The sequence below is a fragment of the Idiotropiscis lumnitzeri genome, chromosome 19 (assembly GCF_059441095.1).
Source record: "Idiotropiscis lumnitzeri isolate Australia: NSW breed Sydney's pygmy pipehorse chromosome 19, RoL_Ilum_1.0, whole genome shotgun sequence".
NCBI classification, from domain to species: Eukaryota; Metazoa; Chordata; class Actinopteri; order Syngnathiformes; family Syngnathidae; genus Idiotropiscis; species Idiotropiscis lumnitzeri.
Genome location: NC_142409.1, coordinates 11,969,669 through 11,992,521, shown reverse-complemented (window position 1 = coordinate 11,992,521; position 22,853 = coordinate 11,969,669). Strand labels below are relative to the sequence as shown.

At 44.1% G+C, this 22,853-nt stretch overlaps 2 protein-coding genes across 3 annotated transcripts in view; both read left to right on the top strand.

Annotated features, from left to right (window-relative positions):
* tmx3b (thioredoxin related transmembrane protein 3b) overlaps nucleotides 1-8,801 on the top strand; it is a 71,349-nt gene extending 62,548 nt beyond the window's left edge. The window contains exon 18 of the mRNA XM_088282402.1: nucleotides 8,620-8,801. Within this exon, the coding sequence (XP_088138528.1) occupies nucleotides 8,620-8,640 (21 nt within the window). The 3' untranslated portion in view covers nucleotides 8,641-8,801. The remainder of the gene's footprint in view (nucleotides 1-8,619) is intronic.
* cdh19 (cadherin 19, type 2) overlaps nucleotides 1-22,853 on the top strand; it is a 64,975-nt gene that overhangs the window by 9,596 nt on the left and 32,526 nt on the right. The window contains exon 1 of one of the 2 annotated variants that reach the window (XM_088282399.1): nucleotides 15,310-15,428. The exons of the other annotated variant lie outside the window; for it this stretch is intronic. The gene's annotated coding sequence lies outside the window, so the exon portion shown is untranslated. Of the gene's footprint in view, nucleotides 1-15,309; nucleotides 15,429-22,853 lie in introns of those variants that run through there. 2 annotated transcript variants of the gene reach the window in all.

Here is a 22,853-nt window from a genome sequence, read left to right as displayed (position 1 = left end):
ACTTTGTCGGTGTACCTAATGAAGCGGCCAGCGGGTATTTTCCCTGCAGATGTCCAACAAATTAAGTTTCAAGAATTCAAAATGAAACTGGAACAATGTAAAAAAAAATAATGATAATAATTTGATGTTGTTGTTAAGTTATAAGAAAGGCAAAACAATGAAAACCAAATTGCAATTTTCTGTTCTGGCCGAATGCATTTGTGTTATTCTCTTAATGTCGGGCTGATGAAAGCGAACCGAGGTAACTTTGGGCAAAGTCCATCCACGACGGTGCCGGCTGAAAACACCTCGGGCAAATACTTGAACTGACGAAGCTCAACTTGTTTGCACAAGATGAACAACTTTTTTTTTTATCTTGGGAATTCCCGCACATGGGAGTGTTTTCACAGTTGAGAATGCTTTGTTGATTTTATCATTATTCGGATTTGGTTGTAAAAATGTTTTGACGCACTTGATTACGTAATCAAAACTCAACATACGCGTTCAAAACCACCGTTCATTTTTCATGCACGTATGCAACATTCCGAGTCAACAATATCCTCCTAATCATTTTCAGTTTCAAATTTTCAACTCAAGATCTTTTCAAAATGTATTTCAAGCCCGTCTGACACTCGTAAATGCATAATTAATGTTTCCCCCCCCCCCGTATTTTAGAGCGCTTGTTTTTTTTTGAGGGTATAAAAACGTAAATTGCCAACTAATGTGATGTCTTCTTTATGTCTGCTCGTTCTCATGCAGTTTGGCATTTGTGCCGTAAGCTCGTCGCGGTTAATCGATCAGCCGGCCGGCGTTATGACGCTTTGTCAATTTGCAGCCGCCGGCCAGTTAATTTGCGTGCCAATAAATTAATTAACGCAACTTGACGAGGACAAAAAGGCTTATCTGGCGTTGGTCACGGTGCAGGATTACAAGACGACAACAACAGCTTGCAGACAACAATTTCATGCACCAAAAGTAGAATTGACTTTTTTTTTTTTTTTTAAATCAATGCCCGACTGAATTGGCCCACTTTGGAGTCAGAATTCAAGTTTAAAGTTGTAATGTTTATGTTGGCACACGTCGTTCGACGTCTCGAATGCACAGAAAATGCGTTTGGATCTCGCGAGCGGCGCTTTTGCTTCTCGGAATGGCCTCCGCCCGCGCTCCGCTCACGTCAAGGCGCTCGCTTCCACGCGGCAATTGCGCATTTTCAAAGGAGACATCTTGACAATGACGAGGGACATTGTTCCTTCTTTTTTTTTTTTTTTTTTGGGCGTACTTGCAACCAGATGGCGAGGCTCTCGGCTCATATGCTTCTTCTACTTCAGGAAAGAAAGCTTGTTGCCGCCGAGGGCAAATTTGAGACGGGATTACTGCGGGTTCACGGCGACAGGTGGAAAAGTACGGACTGACTTCGCCTGGCGTTAGTCAAATAAAAAAAAAAAAACACCCCGGAATCCACTGGCATGACGAGAAAACAAAATTCAAACAAAGTTCCATCGCATTTTACCGGTGGCGTCAGTTCTTGTGGTTGACCGTTGAAAGTTGCAAGAAAAAGTTGCGAAATTTGGCTTCAGGTGTGAAGTTAACTCGTGCGCCATCTTTGACGGCGACGACGACAAACGGGACGCTCCCTCCGGCCGGGCTGCCTCATTAAACGTCGGCAGAGCGACGGGCCTGCCGCGGTGATGCATTATTGATGCGGCGGCGTGATTAATTGAAGACATCCTCCTCCGCAGAAGCAACGCGTGCGTGCGTGCGCGTGACCTTCAAGTGTCTTGGCTTTCGTGGGGAACAACCTCATGCGTTTTCTTCATTGTTATTCCGCACAGACCGACGCCGCGTGCGCAATCCCATCGCCGCCGTTCTTCTTTTAAGGGCGGCTCGATGGAGACGGACTCAAGGCAATTTTCCACGTCTGCCGTTAAACAACGACCCAAAGTTAAGCTCATGTAAGACTTTGTCCCGCTTTGCACCAACGATGTGTTTGGGGGATTCTGTAAATTCAGCGTTTTTATTTTTTTGGGACGTGGTTCGTGAACACACAAAAGAAAACTTTTCATTGAGTCAATTAGTGAATATGCGGAGATGATGGACTGATATAAAATGATGAAAGATCTTTGGATGTGTGGTCGTGTGGATGGAGAGAAATAGAAATTTGGATGGAAAACCAACCTAAAAATAATTAGAAATAGTTGATTATTTTTGGAGCACGGCTGTCTGCAAAAGGCACAACGCTAAAAATGACCAAACGTACAAAACGTCGGGGAGTAACGAGTCCCTCGAGCTTTGCGTTATCTGGAGTCACCAAAGCAAAACACGTCCGCTCTGAGTTCAAGAGGTAGCAAAAATATTTGAGTTGCTGGGCAAAAAAAAAAAAAAAAATTCAAAATGAAGTTGATTGTCTTGTTCCGCTTGAACATAACCTGTCGAACAGGTTGAGGTGCGCCCGCAAGCAACGTTGAGGTGCGCCGCGCCGCGTGAGCCGCCACTCGAGTTTGTGCTGTTCCCGACTGAGAAGTTAATAACGCCGTTTATTAAAGCACGCGCGGCCTTCGGAGGCGGCTAGCCTTTTTCTTTTTTCTTTTTTCTTTCTGTTCTGCCGCTGCGCTTTCATGTCGTCTCTCTCAGAAAAAAAAAAAAGCATGCGGCGGCGAGCAAACTCAAAGGCATGTGATCGTTAACATTCATTTCGTTTCAAAAAATAATAAACACAAAACAAACATTGAAGACATTTTTCCTTTTTGCCTTCAACGGAAAGCGTTTTTTTTTTTATGGGTGGGTCACGTATAGATAGATGGTGTAACAACTGAGATTCTGCAGTCCTATTTGAGTGCAAATTGAGAAGTGAGAGAAGAAGTTGGGAATATGGAAAAGTCTCAAAATCAAACAAATTGTCGGCCATTTTTGTTGAAAGCAATTTTGAGTTCTGACAAATTACAAATTGTTATACAAACCCGACAGGAGGGGCCAACGTGGCACACCTTTTTTTGCTTTTGTAATCTAGCAAACTTGTCAACCTACTTGCGCGATTTCTGCGCTATTGCGCAATACCAGAGATGTTTCTTCACAAAGTGATATCACCCCCTACAGGCCTGGCATGCGTAATACATCGATTGAAATGCTTTCTGCGCCTCTCTGTGAAGGAGCAGCCCTTTTTTTTTTTTTTTACAAGGCAGTTGTATTAATGTGTAACAATATGGTATGCTGTGTTATCAGGTGCATCAGTAGGGGGCACTGCAGGGCAGTTGGATGTGTGTAAGCCTGTTGTTATGACTGCAGGGCATTCGAGGAACACGTTGTTGGAAATAAACGCTGGCCAAGTTGGGTCAGAGCAAAGAAACTGGACTTGTATCTTTTCTTAGAAAACCCCACTTAAACATAATGTACATTTAGCTCGTTAGCCTGGAGCCCCCGAGACAAGCAATTAGCGCTTCCTAAATGTCTTGAATTAACTACACTGGATTTTATGCGTCTTAAACAAAGAGCGAGTCCTTTGTCCCGAGCCCGCCTTCGCTCATCAATTGCGTTTTTTTTTTTTTTTTTACGAGGCCGCCGGAGCTGCAGCCGCCTTTGGAGATTGTTTGCTCGCCGCGATGCTATTTGCCCTTCAACTGGAAACTTTGCACAATTTAATTTAACAACTCTTTGAGCCGTCCGCTAGCTCGATCAAGGCCGCGTGCGCATATCGTCTTTTCTTGACATTTTGTGTATTTTCTCCTCAAGGACGAGCTGCCGCGATAAAGAAGAGGAGGAAAATAAATAAAGAAATAAAATTTAAAAAAAAACACTTTCCCATCTCGGCTGATGGAAATCGCTTCAAATAAGGTCCAAGTCGCTGGAAATAAATAAAACGCTGTGATGAATCGGAATAATTGAAAGCAAAGTTGCCTTATTCGTCTCCGTTTTATTTGAATGTTTTTTTTTTCTCTTCTCCCCTCGCTGGTCTTGTGCTAATTTGTTCCAAGGTCTGATAATTTGATTTGATGTCATCTTTGATTTTTTATTTTTTGCAGCCTGATGGCGGTGCCAGCGCTTGGCAGACGGAACATCAATATCAGCCCAGTTCGCAATCTTTTCTCTGCCGGCTGTGCCAAATTAGCGTAGACGCTCGTCGCGGTTATTGGCAACGACGCCGCGCTAATATTTAGCGAGGCGGTAGGGGGGAGTGGGGGGGGGCGAAGGGGGCGGGCGAGCGAGTACAAAGACGTTCTCATTTAGCGCGAGCCAATATTTTTGCAAGTGATTGACGCGGCACCTGCTAAATAATCAATCAGCCTGTCAGTTGGACTGCACGCAACCGAGTTTCACGAATGACGCCTGACGAGAATACGATTTTTGACAAACGGCAATTTTCAACCACACGAGCAAAGTCATGAGAAAAGATTAAATAATAAAAGTAAAAATAATAATTGATGGCAAATATTTAAATTGGACTTAAATATATGTGCGGAACAAAAAAATTAAAAAAAACAAAATGGATGGAGCGTTTATCAACCCACACCAAACGACTTTGCCGAATGAATAAAGTGTTGATTGATCTGTAAAAGCAAACCTCCGAGCTGCAAGTGGTTGCTGTTGCGCAAATGAGCGCTTTTGCGTACGTCCTCGGAAATCATTTTGTCATGGTTCTCTCAAATTGCCTCCCCCGGGTGGCTGACGAGCAATCAATAGGAGCTATTCTGAGGGGCTTTGCTGACGCTGTCGCCAACGTTTGCCTGCGCGCTCGCTCGTCAGCGACGGGCTGGATGACACACCAGGCCACTCGGTGCCTCCGTTTTTGTCTTTTACTCACAAAAAAAAAAAGTTTACTTTCCGCTTCTTTTTGTGAGTCATTTCCTCCGCGTTCCCACCAGATGAATACACACTTTTACAGGTCACTTGCATGCTGGCGGGAAAAAAAATGGCGTCAGTGAGGCTAATCGTGCTCACGGCTCAGAGCACTCTGAGAAAATGGAAAGCTCGCTCCAAAGATAACAAAATGTGGCCGACGGCGTTTACGCGGCTCACTTTTAAGATTCGGCCGATGAAGCGCCTTCTTGGTGCAGCGAAAAAAAGGAGGATGCAACTCGAGCGGACACCGAGGGCAAGGTCAAAGTTCAAATTGATGGTCTCGCCAAGTCATCAAGTAGAAATTCAAATCTTTTGCAGGTTTTCCGAGAAAATTGAAAAAGGGAAATCGGTCTCGTGGCCTTTAAGATCGTGGATTGACGCCAACGTTATCATCGTATGGCCTCGTTCCTCGACGCGATCTCCATTTCTTGTTCAGTCGGCGCAGGCGACATTCGGCATTCGGCATTCGGCACGTGCTTTTACTCCAAGTCAATCAAACGTCCGATCGTTCATTGCGACGTACTTTGCGGATGCGATCTGTAAAAATGAAATCACTTACTCAGCCAGCCCCGCCGGCCCGCCGAAAGTTTTTCATCAGGCTGCGATATTGAACTGCGTGAGTTGTAATTAAAAAATGGAGGCGGAATTAAGCAGCCGCCCGGATTGGCACATTCCTCATTTAAAATGGAAATGGATTTCTCCACGCACAACAAAACAAAGTCTGACCCCATGAATAAAATATTAGATCAAGAAATCATGCCAAGGAAGGAATTCATCCTCATCCTCATCTTCGTGCTCGAAACATTTCTGCAGTTGCGTTTTGTTTTGTTTTGGCGGTTGTCAAAGCCGAGCCGCGACACGAGGGACTCATTTCCGTTATTTGCACTCGCTCCGGCAAAGCCGTCACCGCTTTGTCACCGTTGCTGTCAGCCGCTTGACACGTCCGAGAATCGTCCGATTGAACCCATGACCCGTCCCTGATGGCGTTTGTCGAGAGCTCGGCGTCAATGTCAAACGCGAGCTCCGGTGACAAGCGCCATTAAATATTTAAAACCGCCACTGGTGCGACGGGAAAGCGTCCCCTGCACTCGATGCTCGTTTTCTTTTTGGATTTTCACCTCCGAAGGTCGACGGACGGGTGAGGCGAGTGCGGCGAAAGACGGAAATAAATTCCTGCTTCCCAAGTAGCGCGTAGATAGACAACCTCCGATAAGGCCTCGAATGTCCGAGTACTTCAGAACTCATTTGCCTCAGCTGCCGGCACGACAATGTTCACAATTCATCCTCGCAAAAAAAAAAAAAAAAAATGGACGCCTGAGCTGCACGCCGGGCCGCGACACGCGCCGACTTGATTTGCGCTTGGATTTGGCCAACAATCTCGTCTGTCGGCGCGCTCGTGAATCACTCGGCTTGTTCCGCTTCCTCAATCGGAAGTCGCTCAGCAACCGCACGCGGCGGACGAGGACTCGGTGACTCACGGTCGCCGCCGACCTCTGTTTACGAGCCGATGGCGCCGGTCCATTTGTCATGTGTGTTTTTAGTCGGTTCCCTCTCGTGGCCTCTGCAGGTTTTGATGAATGAGCAGCAGGCTCGGGACGCCTTAATAACCTTTCCGCGTGGTGCGCTATCATTGTAGCCACGCTCTCACGCTTGATTGGATTCTCCTCGGAAAACAAGCCGCGGCGGACCGGTGCATCGTGGTACTTAATGGCGGTATTGATTATCTACTTAACAGAAGCAAAAGGGGAGCTTAAGATTAGAATCGCAAAGCCTGCAGCCGGTAAACAATGAATATGTTAACGGCATTAAAAATGGCTTCGTCGCTGACATCTGCTGGATGGTTGTCGTAACTGCAGCTCGATCGATGGAACAAATTCACACGAGGCACATATCGCTTAGTGGACACCAATTTTAAGTCGTATGCACTCCTCTAGTCCATTATCAATCCGAATGTGGCGCCGCGTATGGCTAGCGGAGAACATTGGTAGCAATTACGTTTCTGGGAGTATGTTAAGATTTGAAGTGACGTCACGAGCTCTTCTGATGGACCCAAAGAAGAACACACTTAAAACACTTGATTCTTAAAACACTTAAAAGGAAGACATAGTTTCGCTGTTGTGGTCAGTGCTAATTGTATTTTAATGACGTCAAGCTAGCATAGCCAAGTTAAGCCCTCGCATTGTCACCGGATTGGATTTTTAGCCACATTTGGAATTCTTTTTACGTCATCGTGGAGGAAATTCAGATTAATTGTGCGTCATCTCTGTGGATGCGTCAGAAAAAAAAAAAGAAAGGCGGCCGCCATCTAATCGGAGCCTCGAGAGTCGCTCGCATTTGGCAGCAACTCGTGTCGAGTTGCACTTGAGCGTGGCGAGCAGAACGCCATCACGGACACGGTGAAATATCCCAACGCCGTTTCTCTTGGGAACTGCCGGGATGGCGTCACATCAAAAGGGAGGATCAATTATCCGGGAGTTTTGTTTTGTGGAAGCCAATTTGAGCGCGTCACATGAGGAATGGAGTTATTAATGTAGGCCAGATGGCAGCCGATCGTCTGTCTGCATCGCTCTGCAAACATGTCGGCCTCGAGTTGTCCCAATTAAACAAAGTGACGCTTCTCTTCGCCGGCTTTGACAGCTCGTGTGTTTGAATTAGTCTCACACATTATTCAATATTCTCTCTCGGGTGGTGCCAAGCCCCGTCCGTCACTTCTTGTCTCAGACGAAGCTTTTGCTTCTTCAATTTGGAGAAGCGCGCTTCAGTGTTGCACAAATTTGACAAGTGTTGGCGCTTTAATAAGATTGGAGAAGATCACATGTGCTCCACCTCACAAAAAAAGCTTTGTAGGCTGGAGAAACAAATACAGAAACGAAATGATAACTATTTTGTCTACGGGTTTTCCATTGAAAATGTAATACGCAGGCCAGGCCACTAGGTGGCAATGTTGGACCAAAGCAAACTCACATTTGTGCGTTTTCCAGCTCTGGAACAAAGTTGTCATGTCAGCAAAGCGCCCAAAGTAATTAGTTGTTCTCATTTTTTACAACAACAAAAAGTTCTACAAAGTACATTTTGTTTTAAAGGAATTCGATAATTTTTTTTAATAATAAATTTGTTTTTCTTCAATTTTGGCAATCGGATGCATTTTGTTACAGATTTACTCCCGTTTACGAAAGCGTGTCATGACATCGGTCGTGTTTTTCGTTGCCGCCTCCAACACGGCAGCGCATGCTGGCATTTGAGCGCGAATGAAAATGAGAAGCCTCTCGCGTGCCGCATTCAGGCGCACCGGTGAACGTGTGCGCGGCAACCACATGAGCGAAGCAGCTCGGCAATCGCAGCCTTTCATCAGGAAGCCTGCAAAAATTGTCTTTTATTCCGCCGCTCTTGCTCTAACTCATCATATTCGATTAAAATGTGCCCAGCATCACAAAGGTAAAAAAAAAAGAGAGAGGGGGTACGCCAGTGCGATGGGGAGCGAATTTGAGTGAGTCGTCAGGCAGTTTCCGCTCAGCTGCGGGAACTTCAATCATCTCGTTAATTAGTGCATGATTGTGGAACTGTGTTTCCATCTGTGTTCATCGGCGAGCAAAACAAAATTGCAAATAAGTAGGACGTGCTGCGCACCAATCGGCGGCGAGTCAAATCGAGTCGCGAATTGGCCGAATCCCAATTTTCCCTTTCACTTTTGACTCCAAAAAGTGTTTTTGGGAAAAGCAAATTTTCATTTATTATTTTTGCTGAGTCTGTTTAATGACGTTTCTTTTCACCTAACAAACTTTTTATTTGCTATTTTTTTTTTTTCAGAAACCAGCTTTTTTTTGGTGAAACCAACTTATGTTCTCCTGCATTACATTTGAAATGTGAAGTCGACGTGCACACTTCGCGGCCGCTGCTTCAGCTAATGCATCCATCTTCATCCGCGTCACTCATGTCGTTAACATCGCCAACCGCGTCTTCATTTTCCGTTGTGCCAAAGTCACTGTAATTTAATTACACCGCCCAATGATACAGCCCATTAGCTGAGACTTAATCAAAGTGACGTCTTCATTGAAGCAACCGATGAATATTCATCAAGTCGGACTGTCCCGTAATATTCACTTGAGGGTGGCCCGTAAGGTCCCGCACCGTTCAAGTTTTCATTTGGGATTGGAAGCGATGTGTGGAAGCGAGTCATTGATGTAAGCGGTGAACAGGCTGTTCCGAGATGAAGAATATAAAATAAAAAGTAGCCTTTTTTTTTTTTTATGAAGGCAAAACTCTCAACCTGCGAATGACATCAAATGTCAAATAAGTTATTCTTGCTTTGTGTAAATGTACAAAATGCTCTCATTGGCCGTGTTCTTATATGATTTAATGTCACACAATGTATTCAAATGTTTTAACTGAAAACAAATGTAAAAGCTTAGCAATGCTAGCAGCTAGCCTTTGTTGTCAAGTTTTGTCAAGCTAGCAAAAGCGACACACAAATCCCAAATCATGAAGTTGATGTTGATTTTAAGCGCAGCCGAAAAGTTAATTTTCTTGTTCGCATTTCCGCTGATTGGCAACACGGCTTTGCGGCGCCCGAGGGACTTAGTGAAGCCATTTGCAGAATGCTTTTTGGTTTAAATGTCATGCATAATTAGTTCCACGTGCGCAGTTTAATTATCATGCAAAGCATGGATGTGATTTATCTCACCCCGAGACAGTCTCATCTATTTTAAATGATGACAAATGACACCATTATGTGACTAGTTGAAGGAATAAAGCCATTTGAACATCCTTGATATGTCAAATCTTCCATGTGAGCAATCTTTGTATCGTTTAAGCAATTGATGCATAAAACAGCAGCAAACATGCTTCGTAATAATTCTGGAATGTAATAATAACACGTGAGCACGTGCAACACATAATTAAATAATGGACTGAAATATTTTTCAAGTCAACAAAATGCTTTGCATGAGCAACACCTAGTGGCCGCAAAAGTCACCAGACATGCATTTCAACCGATTTGGCGTCTTTTTAACAAATGAGTGGGCGTCATTTCACACCTTCTCATGAATAATAATGATAGTAGTTAAAAAAAAAAGAAAAGTAATACCTCTTTTAAATGCAGGACACTTAACTTAACAAAAAAAAAAAAAAACATTGTAATTGAATTGATTTAGGATGTGTACTTGGACCTTTTATCCACTAGATGGTGCTGTTCACTCAAAAATGCAAAAGTGGCAGTTGCGCTTCATACCACGACCACTGATGTATGTTTCATCAAATGCGATGCTTCAATTGGCATAGGATGCAAAAAAAAAAAAAAAACAGTTCCTGAGTCCTTTTCAGAAATCATAAACAATCAAAGAGCAAATGATTTCATGCCCTGTTATAATAAAAAAACGTTTTGTTTCGTTCCTTGATTGCGTGAGACTGTGCAAGTGTACCTAATGTTTTGGCCAATGAGTGTGTGTGTCTCACGCATGCTGTGAGATTTGTCTGTGCTGTGCAATTTGAAAAAAACAAAACAAAACGAAAAAGCGGCAGAAGAGAGAATCCATCTCGGGGAAAGGTCGGAAGGCTATAAAAAGCCCCGGAACGATATGCCGGCGCAACTTTCTCATAAGATGCGCCGTTTGACATCATTCACGGAATCCAACGAGATGTCGCCAAGTGTCAGCATGCAACTTCCCGCTCACATAAAGTGAAAAACTATAAAGAATCGTCGCCTCCCGAACATTTTGATTTTCAATAACTCGCTGTAAGCAAAAACATCCCACCAACTACCGTTGATCCTTTCAAATTCATCTTCTACTCAAATACTTGAAATGATTTTGATTTGCGCCGTACTTGCAGCAACACTCTGTAACTGGCTAACAACCCAGGCTAAACTTAGCTCCTCCGCTGACAACCAAACTGTATCGCTCAGACGAGGTGACTCACTTACTTCCTTGGCACCAATTTCTCATTTCATGACATTTTCAGCTCTTTTATAACCACCACTGAACAGACTTTTTCTTTTTTTTGGCGAATAGTTGCGGATCGATTCAATGAATTCTTCAGCGCAAATACAAGGGGGTTGACTCTACACGCTAATGCGGGTGCTCTATCAACCCTGTGAACCCCCCCCCCTCCAAAAGAGGATCCGTACGATGCATTTATCCGACGTTTGCGGTGAAGGTTGAGCCTGACAATGAAGCATCTTTCTATTTGTCTTCAAGGACGTGAACCTGCCATGTTGGGCTCACGCACGCATGTTTTTTTTTTTTTTTGCTCCCTCACTTTTAAAAAGGCGGGTGGAATGAAGTTGTCCAAGGTATACGGGCGGGAGGGACGAGGCAAGGTCGAAGCCGTACGAAGCAGTGTTTATGAACACCTTAAGCAGAGGAGGCGGGGACATCGCCTGTCCGTCACCGCCTTCGACGCACCCTTGAATCGCGGGTGATTTGTGTCCCGGGTGAAAGATGAGCGAGCTCACCGCTTTTCGGGGGAAAAAAAAAAAAAAAAAAGTGGTGGCAGAAGAAACGCTTGACTGGAGACTCTCATTTCACGATCGTCTGGAGAAAGGTTGGCGAGTTAATGACGCGACCTCGCATGCCATAAACGAGCGGCGGATATTTCCGAGGCCGGGTTATAATAGAGCGGTGCCAGTCGGAGGTTTATTACGTCGACGCTACTCGCAAACTCGCGAGCGGCTTTTGTCATGGTCACTTTTGAAATTTCCAAAAAGTCGGTCACGGAAAACGCCATTTTCAGGCCGCCGTTGATCACTTGAGCAACTCTTGTTTTTTTTGGTTTTCTTTTTTTTCTGAATATAACTTTGGCAAATTATGATTATGTTCAACATGGCTGACAAAAGTTGTTTTTGACATTCTGGTGGCTAATCGCTAACTTTTTTTTTTTTTTTTTTTTTTAGCCGTTTGGCCTGGACAGAAAGCAGCTGCGGTTAATTGGTTACTGCGGTGTTTTGTTTTAAACTATTAAAGAAAAAAAATGCCGAAGGGCACCGGCGCAGTTCATCGTCTTTCCCCGTTCAAATCCACATCCATAATTGGAATTATGAATACTGATTAGGGAAGTGCTGAGTATGCAAATGAGGGTGAAATGTGACGCGATGAGCACTACAATTATTGTTTTTTTTTTTTTTTAATTTCAATCAAAATTGCCTCTTTAGTCACCCCCCCCCTCCTAAAAATAATACATAATGCATCAGTGCATGCGGCATGCGTTGTGCCAAGTGCACGTCCCACTTCATTAATTCATCCATAATGAGTTTTGCAGCCTGTGAGAGCCGCTCGCTTGCAGGCTGCCCCCGGAGTCACAGCTAATTAAATCACAATCTTAAGTCCCCGTCGACACGCGTGTGCGTCTTCCACCTTTTGTTTGCAAAGCGGAGAGTGAGAGGGGAAAAAAAACAAAGTTCCCCAAATGGCAAATCAAGCAAACACAGAACGTCGTGAGAAGAGACGCCAGTAGGTGTCTCTCCAACACTAAAGCTGCACATGAGGCCATCTTCATTTGTGTGTGTGTCAAAAAGTGAAACCAAAGTGCAACGGTGCTCTTCAGCGTTATGAAAGAATATCATATTGCATACTCACGCAACTACTACCACTCTCTGCTCTCATACAATAAATTTTATTGAGAATCAAAATGTTGAACGCAAGCTAGGCCATTTCTTGTCATTATCACTGTAATTTCATCAATGAAACTGAATAATAATAACTAGATCGTCATAGAAATTGGATGTGAATATTGAAATGCAGAATGGAAAGTTGAAATGATATCAAATGAGGTGCAATGTTGAAAGTTATGGAATCATGTGGAATGGGACTGAACGATTTTGGTGAAAAATTGTGACGAAAATCATGGATGTGAATAATTTTGAATGCAGAATAGCAGCAAATTTTTGAACGTGACATCGAAAGCGAATGAGGAATTTTGGGCCGAAAAATGTCAACTTCCGTGCAAGGTGGGACGTTTTTGTTCGCGCGGGTAAAACAGATCAGAATGAACGGCAAGGCCAATTGAATTTTGGATGGGAACGATGCGAACTCGAACACATAGCCTTGGAAATGATTGAGGACATTTTGGGGTGAAAACTGCAAAAAAAAAAAACGGGCATTTACGGAACACGCCGAAATTGGTTGAGAAACGTGGAAGGAGTTCAATGAGGAAGCACGGCGTTGTAATAATAATTTTGAAAAAATGCCGGTTGAATATTGAGTCGGCGACAGAATCGAATTGATAGTTTTTTGCTCCCATTTCGGACCTTTCCCGCCGCTACGAAGATGGCTGAAACAATGCCAGATGAGCATCTTGAACTTGTTTCCATTTCTGTTGAGCGTCGCACACGCCGCATGTGAATGCGTCCAAACAACTGGTGCAGAATGTTAATGTCGCTCCAATGAGTTAACGACGTGCCGCGGAAAAAGAGACGGATGCTGTCGCTCGCGAGAAAAACAAATGTACAATCCCGATAAAGATCCTCATCTTGACACACTTGAGCCGTCGCTTTATCGCCGCCTCGGACGTTAAAAGTCGGCGTTGTGGCGTCGCCATCCGTCACGCGCGTGCCGAGCCGAGGTGGTTGGCCCGCATCGGGTCGCACATCCAACTCATCAACGCTCCCAAATTATTCAAAAGGCTTCATCAGGAATTATGATTGACCTCCGTGAATGCCGCCTAGCAACAAGTGACTGTTGAGCTTCATTGCGGCGTCTCACTAAAAAAAAAAATAATAATAACGAAGTTTTTCTTCCATATTCAACTTAACAGTATTTTTATTTATTTTTTTTTTAAATAAAAAGCAGTGAAACCATTTATTTAATTTCCCTCTTGAGGGGCAGTTATAGTTGAGCCCCATGAAGTCTGCCTAGCAACAAGTGAGAAGTTGCTGTCGAGCAACAACCAAGCAACGAAAAATTCCTAATGAAGTCCGAGATTTGTTTTTGTCATTTCATATTTTCTAGGTTTGTTCTAAAATGAGCCGGGCACTCGCGTTGACCTTGAATCAATTCCTCGCTCAAGTTATCTCCACGTGCGGGCGGATCTTTGCCCGGCAACAACTGTATGAAAAAAAAAAAAAGAATCTGTGATTTGAAGGCAAAACGCAAAGAGCGCCTGGAGGATTAAGTTCGGCTTATGCCAGAGACAATGTGAGAAAAGTCATCCCTGACCTTATCGAACGTGGCTGTAAGCACTAAATTCACCTGTTGAAGTGCGGCTGCCGCTGCTTTTTATTTAAAAAAAAAAAAATGGCATTCTGTGCCGAAAGGAGCAAGCGAGGAGATGAAGTCCAATTTCAGCAGCGGTCGCCTTCTCTCTTTCTTTTTTCAAATGTTTTATTCCATATATCCAGTCCATGCGCCGCAATCGTGTGCATTGCTGTTCTTGTTCAGTTTGACCTCTCTTGTCCACTAAATCCAGAAAGCTGACACCTTTATAGAAATAATTCATAAATCACACTGCCGCCCTGTTTTTTTTTATTTTTTTTTTTCTTATGAGAACCTTGCCGAAACATTTTTTTTAAATTGAGGCGCAAAGCACTTGTCGAGCCGTTTTCACTCCCTCCCTCGCACTCAAAGTGGATGAAATGGCGTCGCTTTCAGCCGTCCTCAAAATGTGACATCTTAAATTCGTTCATTTCCTCCCCGGCCAAATGAAGACTTCTGCGTGGATTTTATATTCAAGACAGTTGAGATCCGTTCGGAAAGTAATGTCATCTAATTATTCTTTCAAACATGGCCTACTTGCATTTTCTCGACCCATTTATCCGTTTTGGCGACGTTCTGATTGCCGCTCAGGAACTTTGCTTAGCAACAAGTGTGAATTTTGCTGTCAAGCTAAACGATTTTAGAGTTAATCACAGATTCCATTTTTTTCTTTTCGTCATTTGTTGGGCAGTTCTGATTGCACCTCACAAACTCGTTTGAGTTTTGCTGCAACTAGCGACTAAGCTAGCAGTTGTATTTTTTGTCACAAATCCAATTTTCTCTGCTGGTCAATGATAATTTTTTTTTTCTTCTGGTCCGTTGTCGGCTAGTTCGTGTACGATATTTCGAAAAAGAAGAAAAAAAACAACCCGTGAAAATTATAAAAAGTTTTATCATGTTCTATTGACGTTATAAGATTGTGCCAAAGCACTACTTTTATATTAGACAGGACATTGGCGCCATCACAGATCACGAAACGTTTTTAATTTTTTTTATTTAGTGCCCCCCGCCCCCAAAAAAACACTTTGCTATTAAAATTAAATTGGCCTTGTGGAAAGGCGTCGTCGCCTGGAGATGCTAAATTTTGTGGTTTTCCTTGGAAAGTGGCTATATTAAAAAAATAAATTAATTAAAAAATAAAAAAATCGCTTGGCCATGAAGCAGCTCCAAAATGTATTTTTGGTGCTCGGCACGTTACTGCAAGATAAGGCGATACAATATCTGTATTTTGTATTTTTCCCGCCTCTCCTCGCTTTCCGCTGAGCTGTGATCCATTACTCGCCGTCCCAAATGCGCCGAGCTGGCCTCAGCACACACATAATAATATCAGCACGCTGTTTATTTTCCCAACACGTGTCGGCGAGATGATGGCGGCGATCCATCCCGTCGAGCCGAAGGCTGAGCGACAGATTCGGCGCGAGAGGCAACCCCAAGGTGATCATTTGCATTTGTTTTTTATTGCCGTCATTAGGACTCCCCTGCTGGGGCGTCGGCACGGGCCGGCGTGACAGAGCTCGTGTTTTATCTCCAGCCGGCTAGCTGCGAGGGTTACAGTTTGTTGTCTTCATAAAGAAGCGGTCGGAAAAAAAACAAGGCTGGCACCGCAGCCACGCTGACATGTGCACAGTTGTCACAATCTGTGATTAGAAATGTATTTTAGAGATGAATTTGATCTTGTCGCCGGGCGGAAACGTGGCCTTGATCAGGAGCCCTGAAGATCTCGAGAGGTGCATCCGATCCTTTGTCAGCTCAGGACAATTCAAAATGAAGCGTCGGTCAGCTCACATGACTCCAACAGGCTCAATTGACAAAAGTATTGGGACAGCTCATCTTTTTTTCTTTTTTTTTTTTTTACAAGTGGTTAAACAAGAGTTCGGCAACTTGAAATACTCAGTTACTTTGAATGTCTTCCACAGTAGGCAAAAAAACAAAAACAAACCTGTGATCCACAAAAAAATTGTTGCCATATAAAGTGAAAATGACTCCTGCATATTCTGTAAATAATATTTAAAAAAAGGAATCATTCAAGAAATTAATAAAATGATCATGAAATGATTCACGGAAAATTGCACATTTTTTTTTCATTTGTGAAGTCAGCTGTCCCTTCGCTCGACCTTTATTCATGAAATTGCAGTCTACGAAAAGGACTCATACGGTTACGGCAAATGTGTTGCCGAGACGACCAAATTAAGTAGCCTCGTTGAACCTCTTGGAGTCATTGATTGCTGAAGAGGTTGGTCTTATTGTCCGTATGCTGTAGTGGAGGACTTCTCCGTCGTCGTCGAGCTTCTCGTTGTGGAAAATAGTCAGATGGCAATTTCCACTTGGCGCCTCGACAATCATTTAAAAAAGAATTGCGTCAGACGCAGACTAATCATAATCCACCTAAAGGGGGAAACGATGCCGGCGGTCGAGAGGGCGTCCGCGGCGGGAAGTTGATTATAACGCCATCGTCACGTCGCCGCGCCTGTTGGGCTTGTTAAAGGCCCAACTTTGCCGCTCGCTTAGTTGGCTTTTGCCCGCCACTTCTTTATGCCGGCAAGTGTGGCCTCGCTCGTTTCTCAATCGGCGGGGCCGCAACCTCCCGAGACGTCGTCCTGCGGCAATTATCCAGTTGCGCTAACGTAATGTACATCCCCGCCGGCATGCCCCAATGAGCTCGCTGAGGAAGAACACGGCGCTCTCCCACGCCTGCTAATCTGCCGAACGTTGAAAGTGGCACCTGTGCCACTGTTGGAGTCTTGCGAGAGGTCGCGAGCAGTGGTTCTCAAAAGGTGGCACGCGGGCTCCCTCAAGTGGTGCGATGAAGTATTGCAGAATTAAATGTGGCTTTATTTGTTATATTTAAAAGTTCATATTTATAAATCTGATCACAACTTGTTTGTAATAACCACAATAATAATATGAAAATAAAATCACCAACCGCCAGAATGTGGGATCATAGTAAAACGGAAAAACTTTTTTTTTCTTTTTTTCCGTAATTTTCCGATGACTTTATTGAAACTCTTTTTCCTCTGAAATGTGCACCATTTTTTTTCGCATTCCTTTTTTTCACCTTTCACCGTAATACTTTCATGTACTTGAATTTTCAAATTTTCAAAAATGTATTTTCTTTGGTCTCACCTTGTCACAGTTGAGAACGAAGTCGTACAAAACGTTTCTCCCCAAAATTGTTTTGTAATTTGATCTGCTCCGAGGTTTTGTCCTTGAGCTGCAGCTGCTGAAAGTCTTCATTTCAAATCGTGTTTCTGACTTTTTGGTTCAGAGCAACTTGGGCTTCTTGAGCGCCCCCTGTTGGAGGTCAGAGAGCATGACCTAGCCGTCGTCTCCTCGTAGGACATAATTGATCAGAAAAAACGCAAGAAGCCTTGGGCAAAAGTCCACATTCGGCAGCTCTCACCTTTGACCTCCGTCTCACTCGCTCAATCGGCGACGAGACCATGAGAAGCCATTCTGGAAGTTTCTCATCGATTTCCATCCGACTCGCACATACGGCCGCTTCCACCTCGCTGACTTTGACGTCCTCACTCGGACGGATTTTTAATAACGCCTGCTCGCACAATAAGTGTAAATCAACATGTCGGAATAATAATAAGCGATTCCCCCGGAAGTGTCGGGACAATAACGCGGCAGCTGTTGGCTAAACAGGAACGCGCCAGCCGGCGGGGATCGCGAGGAGGGATTTAATAACGCAAAATGAGCCTCTGATAGCGGATTTGATAAAGACGGGCTCCTCCAAACGGAGAGAACAACGTGTCCTGCGCGCTAACGGCGGCGTGATGACTAAATGATGGAAGACGTGAGCGGCTGATTGAAGACCGGAACAAAAAGCTCCTCGCAAGAGCAGACGGGTGACTTGTTCCCTCCAAATTGAGGAATTTGGACCATTTGCAAATCCGCTCCACAAACTTGAAAACATTTTCATGGGCCACAAAATCAAATGCGAATTTCATTGAGACAGTCGGCAATTAAAAGTTTGTTTTTCAATTTATGGCGCCGCGCTCTTTGTCCAAAATCCAATTTTCTAATCTCAACCCGACGAGTGAATCCATTTTCAGCGTCTGATTACAATTTTTCATTTTGTTTTTTTAATGGACCTAAGCGGCACCTGCGAATCAGTGTGATTCCCAGCTAACGAGCGTCCATGCCGCTTCTCCGGCGTTTTGTCGCACATGAAAGGAAAGGAGGCAGCGCGACAAAAAGTAACGCAATCAAAAAACAAGAAGCGACGGGAGCGCCGCGGTCGTCGCGGCGCTCCCGTCGCTCTTTGCATGTGAAAAGCGAGCTTTGTTCTCACCTTCCGCAATCACTTTCCACCGGTGAAATCAATCAACAAACATCCTCCCGCTCCTTTTCAAAGAGCGCCTTCGTCGTCCTCAACGCTGGCTTGAGGAACAGGTGCGCCTTTTCATTACCATTCTCCGAAGAGACGCTGGCAAAAAAATACTCGTGGATTATCACAACGGAACCGTCGATGGGGCCGATTTGCTAATCGGGGAGCAATTCTTCTCGTCTGTCGGCACAATTTCATGTCGGAAAACTTTGATGATGATCGCTTTCATGTTTCTCCAGCCTTACAGCAAAAGTCTCAAATTAATTTTTTTTTTTTTTGGAACCAATTAAGGGCATTTCCATTCATTTCAATGAAGAACGATGATTTGACATACAAGTGCCGTTCAAATGTTAATACTTCCATTTGATTAAAATTTATAAATTAGCACTCAACAGAAGCGACTGTACTTCTTGAAATCATTATTAGCGGTCAAATTCAAATATATGTAAATGAATCAATAGGAAATTCATATTTTGTATACATTTCTACACATAAATAGTCTTCGTATTCTTATCATTTTTTTTTTACATTGTTACGTGTTGTTTGACAAGCAAAATAAAACGGCATTTAATAATATTGTAATTTTCCATTTTCTCATAAAGTGTGGATAATAAAAGCGCTTTTAATGGCAAACACAAAGCTGCCAATCAAGGATGCAATCAGCGTGCTGTTAAAGTGATAATTGCACTCATTGTTAGCGCCGCCGGCGCCATCTAAACAATTTACACAATGTTATTTTTGCATTTAAAAGTGTCGTAAGAGAGAGAGAGAGGAACCAAAAAAAACTTTGGCATGTGATTAATTAGCGCGCTATCGTGCCTGTTGGAGTGCATGACTGCTAATCATTTGTCTTAAAGGCCAATTATGTTGTTCTTCCGAAAGGGCAAAGAAATGTAGCTCTCAATCATTCACATTTGTTGCCACTCACACTGACATCTTTCGACATCTTATTCAATTATTTGCATTTTTTTTTACAATTACAAAAGAAAAAAAATCAAATTTGGTTCTCACGCTAGATCATTTGCATTTCACTTTCGAGGACAATTTTCAATTATTTGTGCTCAGTGTTCGAAATAAACGTCGCAATGTGGAAGACAACGGAAGTTCCTTTGATGGCAAACGAAGGAAAGAAATGCTTCCGAAAGCGCCGTCGTGGTCCCGGCGAGGTGTCCTATGATGTATCGGGAGATGTTTCACCTCAGCCCCCCCTCGTGCTCAGGCCGGCCGGTCGCCATAAATAATGCAAGGCAGATACATCACACTGATGCGTCGCTTTAGCCGACATGTGTAGCTGTCAGCTTTGATAAATGGCAACACGGCCAAGATGGCGCGAGCGTTTTTATTTTTGGGAAGATGCCATATTGTGCGGCGCTAATTTGCTTACGTTTCAGCCCTCGAAGCCGACTCGTTCTGCACGCGCGACTCATCAACAATTTTCAAGATTGCCGTCCCGTGCGTCCTCGTTTGCTTGTGCCGCTAAGATGCCATCCGCTTTTTTTTTTTTTTTTTGCCCTCCAAAATTCACGGCGTCGTCATCAATGATTCCTTCAGTTTGAAGACTTTTCCACCGCTCGTGATTAGCATGAGCAGCAAAATTTGGATATTTCTTCTTTGCAGGTGTCTTTTTGATTTCCGAGTCATGAAATGTTGTTGACACCCACCCTCGCCCGTCTTGGCGGCGATGATCACAGAGCGGTTCGTCATGTCTGGCAAAAGCCAAGTTGAAATGACGGCTAACTTTTGCTTTCTGCTCTGATGAGGCAACATCTCGTTCCTTTTCCACGCATACATCAGCGCCTCATTTGCATCGCCGTCGTGTTCGACAGCGCTGCGGCTCGAACTTCCTCGGGAGGAACTTTCCCGCCCGAACGCGTTAGTGTCACGTCAGCGCAGAGGAGGCTTCGGAATACATTTAGCGCTCAGGTAGCTAAAGCAGATTCATTTATCTACAGCACCCTTTTTCGTTTCTTGCGTCCCCTCAAGGCTTAAAGTGTCCACGCCAATAAGCCTCAATGCTTAATCCGGAGGCTACAAGGAAGCGTGAAATATCGATCCGAGGAGTCTCAAGGTCCATTTTTACATAAATGAGCGAAGGACTGCAATTGGGAGAAACGAGCACATGTTGACGGCATGCTGAAATCTTTCATAATTTTGCCTACCTGCTCCCAATTAGCGTTCATTTATTCCAATTCCCTCGTGCGGAGTTCATGAAAGCATCCAAGATGGCTGCTCCCGACAAAAAGGGATGACTTCCTGTTTCATTTTAAGAACGCCGTCTTGAAACGTTTTTAAATGTCTTTATTTTTGTTAAGAAATTATTCTAACCGCTTCTCATTTGCATTCCCGAACCACAAATACAGTTAAGTATTCCGGGAGTTGATCGTAGCTTTCGTCCTTATTTTATTGTCAGATAATTAGCTTTAGCCGTTAGCATGAAGACAGCCAACGGAGCAGCGACAATGACCGCATCGCAGCTGCTTGGAGAACATTCCATTTTTTTTTTTTGCACGTCAGGACTTTCATTTGCCTTCCTTTTATCCTCTGCCAGCTGCGCTAATGTCCAACGTTGCCAGCGCGTAAACTTTCCGGATCTCATCTGGCTTTTCCGCTCTGTCAATATTCCCCCTCACTTGTGAGCAGCAGGTGCGCAATCCGAGGCAATAAAAACGCATTTTACTTTGACGTCGAACAGCCAAAATTGCTCGTTGAATGCAATATGTCGCAAAGTGCCGTCACTGGACGCACTTTTATCATACGCAACGCAAATACGCTACTCACAAAAAGTCAGGTGTTCACTCAAACATTGACGGGTGAACTTCATTTCACCTTTTGGAAAAATGGGGTCCTCCTGAAATTTTACCTGAATATCCCTGGCTATTTATTTATTTATTTATTAATTAATTATGTATTATTTATTTATTTATTATTAATTTATTATTTCTTAATTATTTATTTACTTATTTATTTTATTTTAATTTTTTTTGTAGTAGTAGTATATTTGACTAGCACATTAACAGTAAGCATTTACATCTAACCAATTAGGAAGAGTATCACTGCGCAATTTGCTCATGAAAATGCTCTGCGATGAACAGTGACAAGAACCTAATTGAATGTCAAAACAAAGTGGAAACCACTCCGGACTTGCTGCAAAAGTCAGCGTTAAAGTCGAGGAGGCGTCGAGGTGTCACGGCAAATCCCGCGTAATTAATTTTGTTATCTGTTAATTGCATTGCGTGTCATTAGCAACGCTCCCGATGAGTAATTGCTCCTTCCTGCGTCTGCCCGCCAGCGTCGTACTCTCTTACAGTTGATTATTTATTCGATGTATCTCATCAGACCAGCGCGCGCGCTTTTATTTCATTTGTGCTGCCGGTAAGCTTTTCTCACAGGAAATTAGACGCATTCTGTACACAAGGTAATTGTTTCATTTGGAGAACTCTGACAGACCCTCGTGCCTTGCTAAATGGCGGTTCACTTATTACGAGTTCAGATGTATGATATCACGTAGAATGTCATTTCTTCCCTTTTGCAAACTGAAACGTTCGCAAACTAAGGTATTATATCCCATTGAGAGGAATGGAAATGCAATTAATCCGTTCTCTAGTCTTGATCAATGTGTGGTTGAAAATTGAATTCTGTGCAATTTAAGAATTTCTGATGAAGTTCCAATGAGCAAATCACATTTATTGATTTATTGATTTATTTTTTGGGGGGTTTCAGTAATGTTTCCGTTGGTCGTGGCCAACTTCCACATCATTGACACCTTTGTGTGTTTTTCGGCTGCGCTTCCGACCGCTCGCGTGTGCATCCGCCGTGCAATTGACGCCCATAATCCTCGAGTGCTCATCCTTGTATTGTTTATTAGTGCGACTGGCGGCGCAGCGGCGGCCGTCAGGAGCAGCTCATCAGCGCAAAGCCGCATGTGTCGGCTTAGTGCGACATCCAACTCGGAGCCCAAATGAAAAATGGCGACAATTAGGAGAGCGGCTTGATATTTGACTTGATGGCGGGACGGCTTAATGTGCGCCCGCGTCGGCCGAGCGATGCGCTCGTAAAAGACTTGCTGCGACACCCGACGACCGTCCCCGCTCGTGTTGTTGACCTAATTCAATTTTCTTTTCAATTACCTGCGCTAGATTAGCATTAGGGCCGGCGCGAGCGGCGCATAAATCAAGCCGCCGCCGCGACCCACGACCCCCCCCCCCGTCGGGTGACGCAGCGCCACGTCCTGTCTGTTTCGCTTCGACGTATTTCGGATAAAAGGCGACGAAAAGCAGCCGGCGCCGTCGGGCTCCTTCAAAGGAACATTTTGTATAATTGCGAGCGTTGGGGCTCACACCAAAATGAGAGGCGGTCTGAGAAGGAAGCACAAAGACTTTGGGGGATGAAGATTATTATTAGCGGATGCAATTAAAAGACAGAGGCCAGGAGGGCGCCTTTGTGTGAATCCTCGCTCGCTTGCCGGGCACATCGGAGCTCGTGACGGCTCCAGTCCAGCGAGCCGCCGTCGTCGAGCGCGCGCGGGG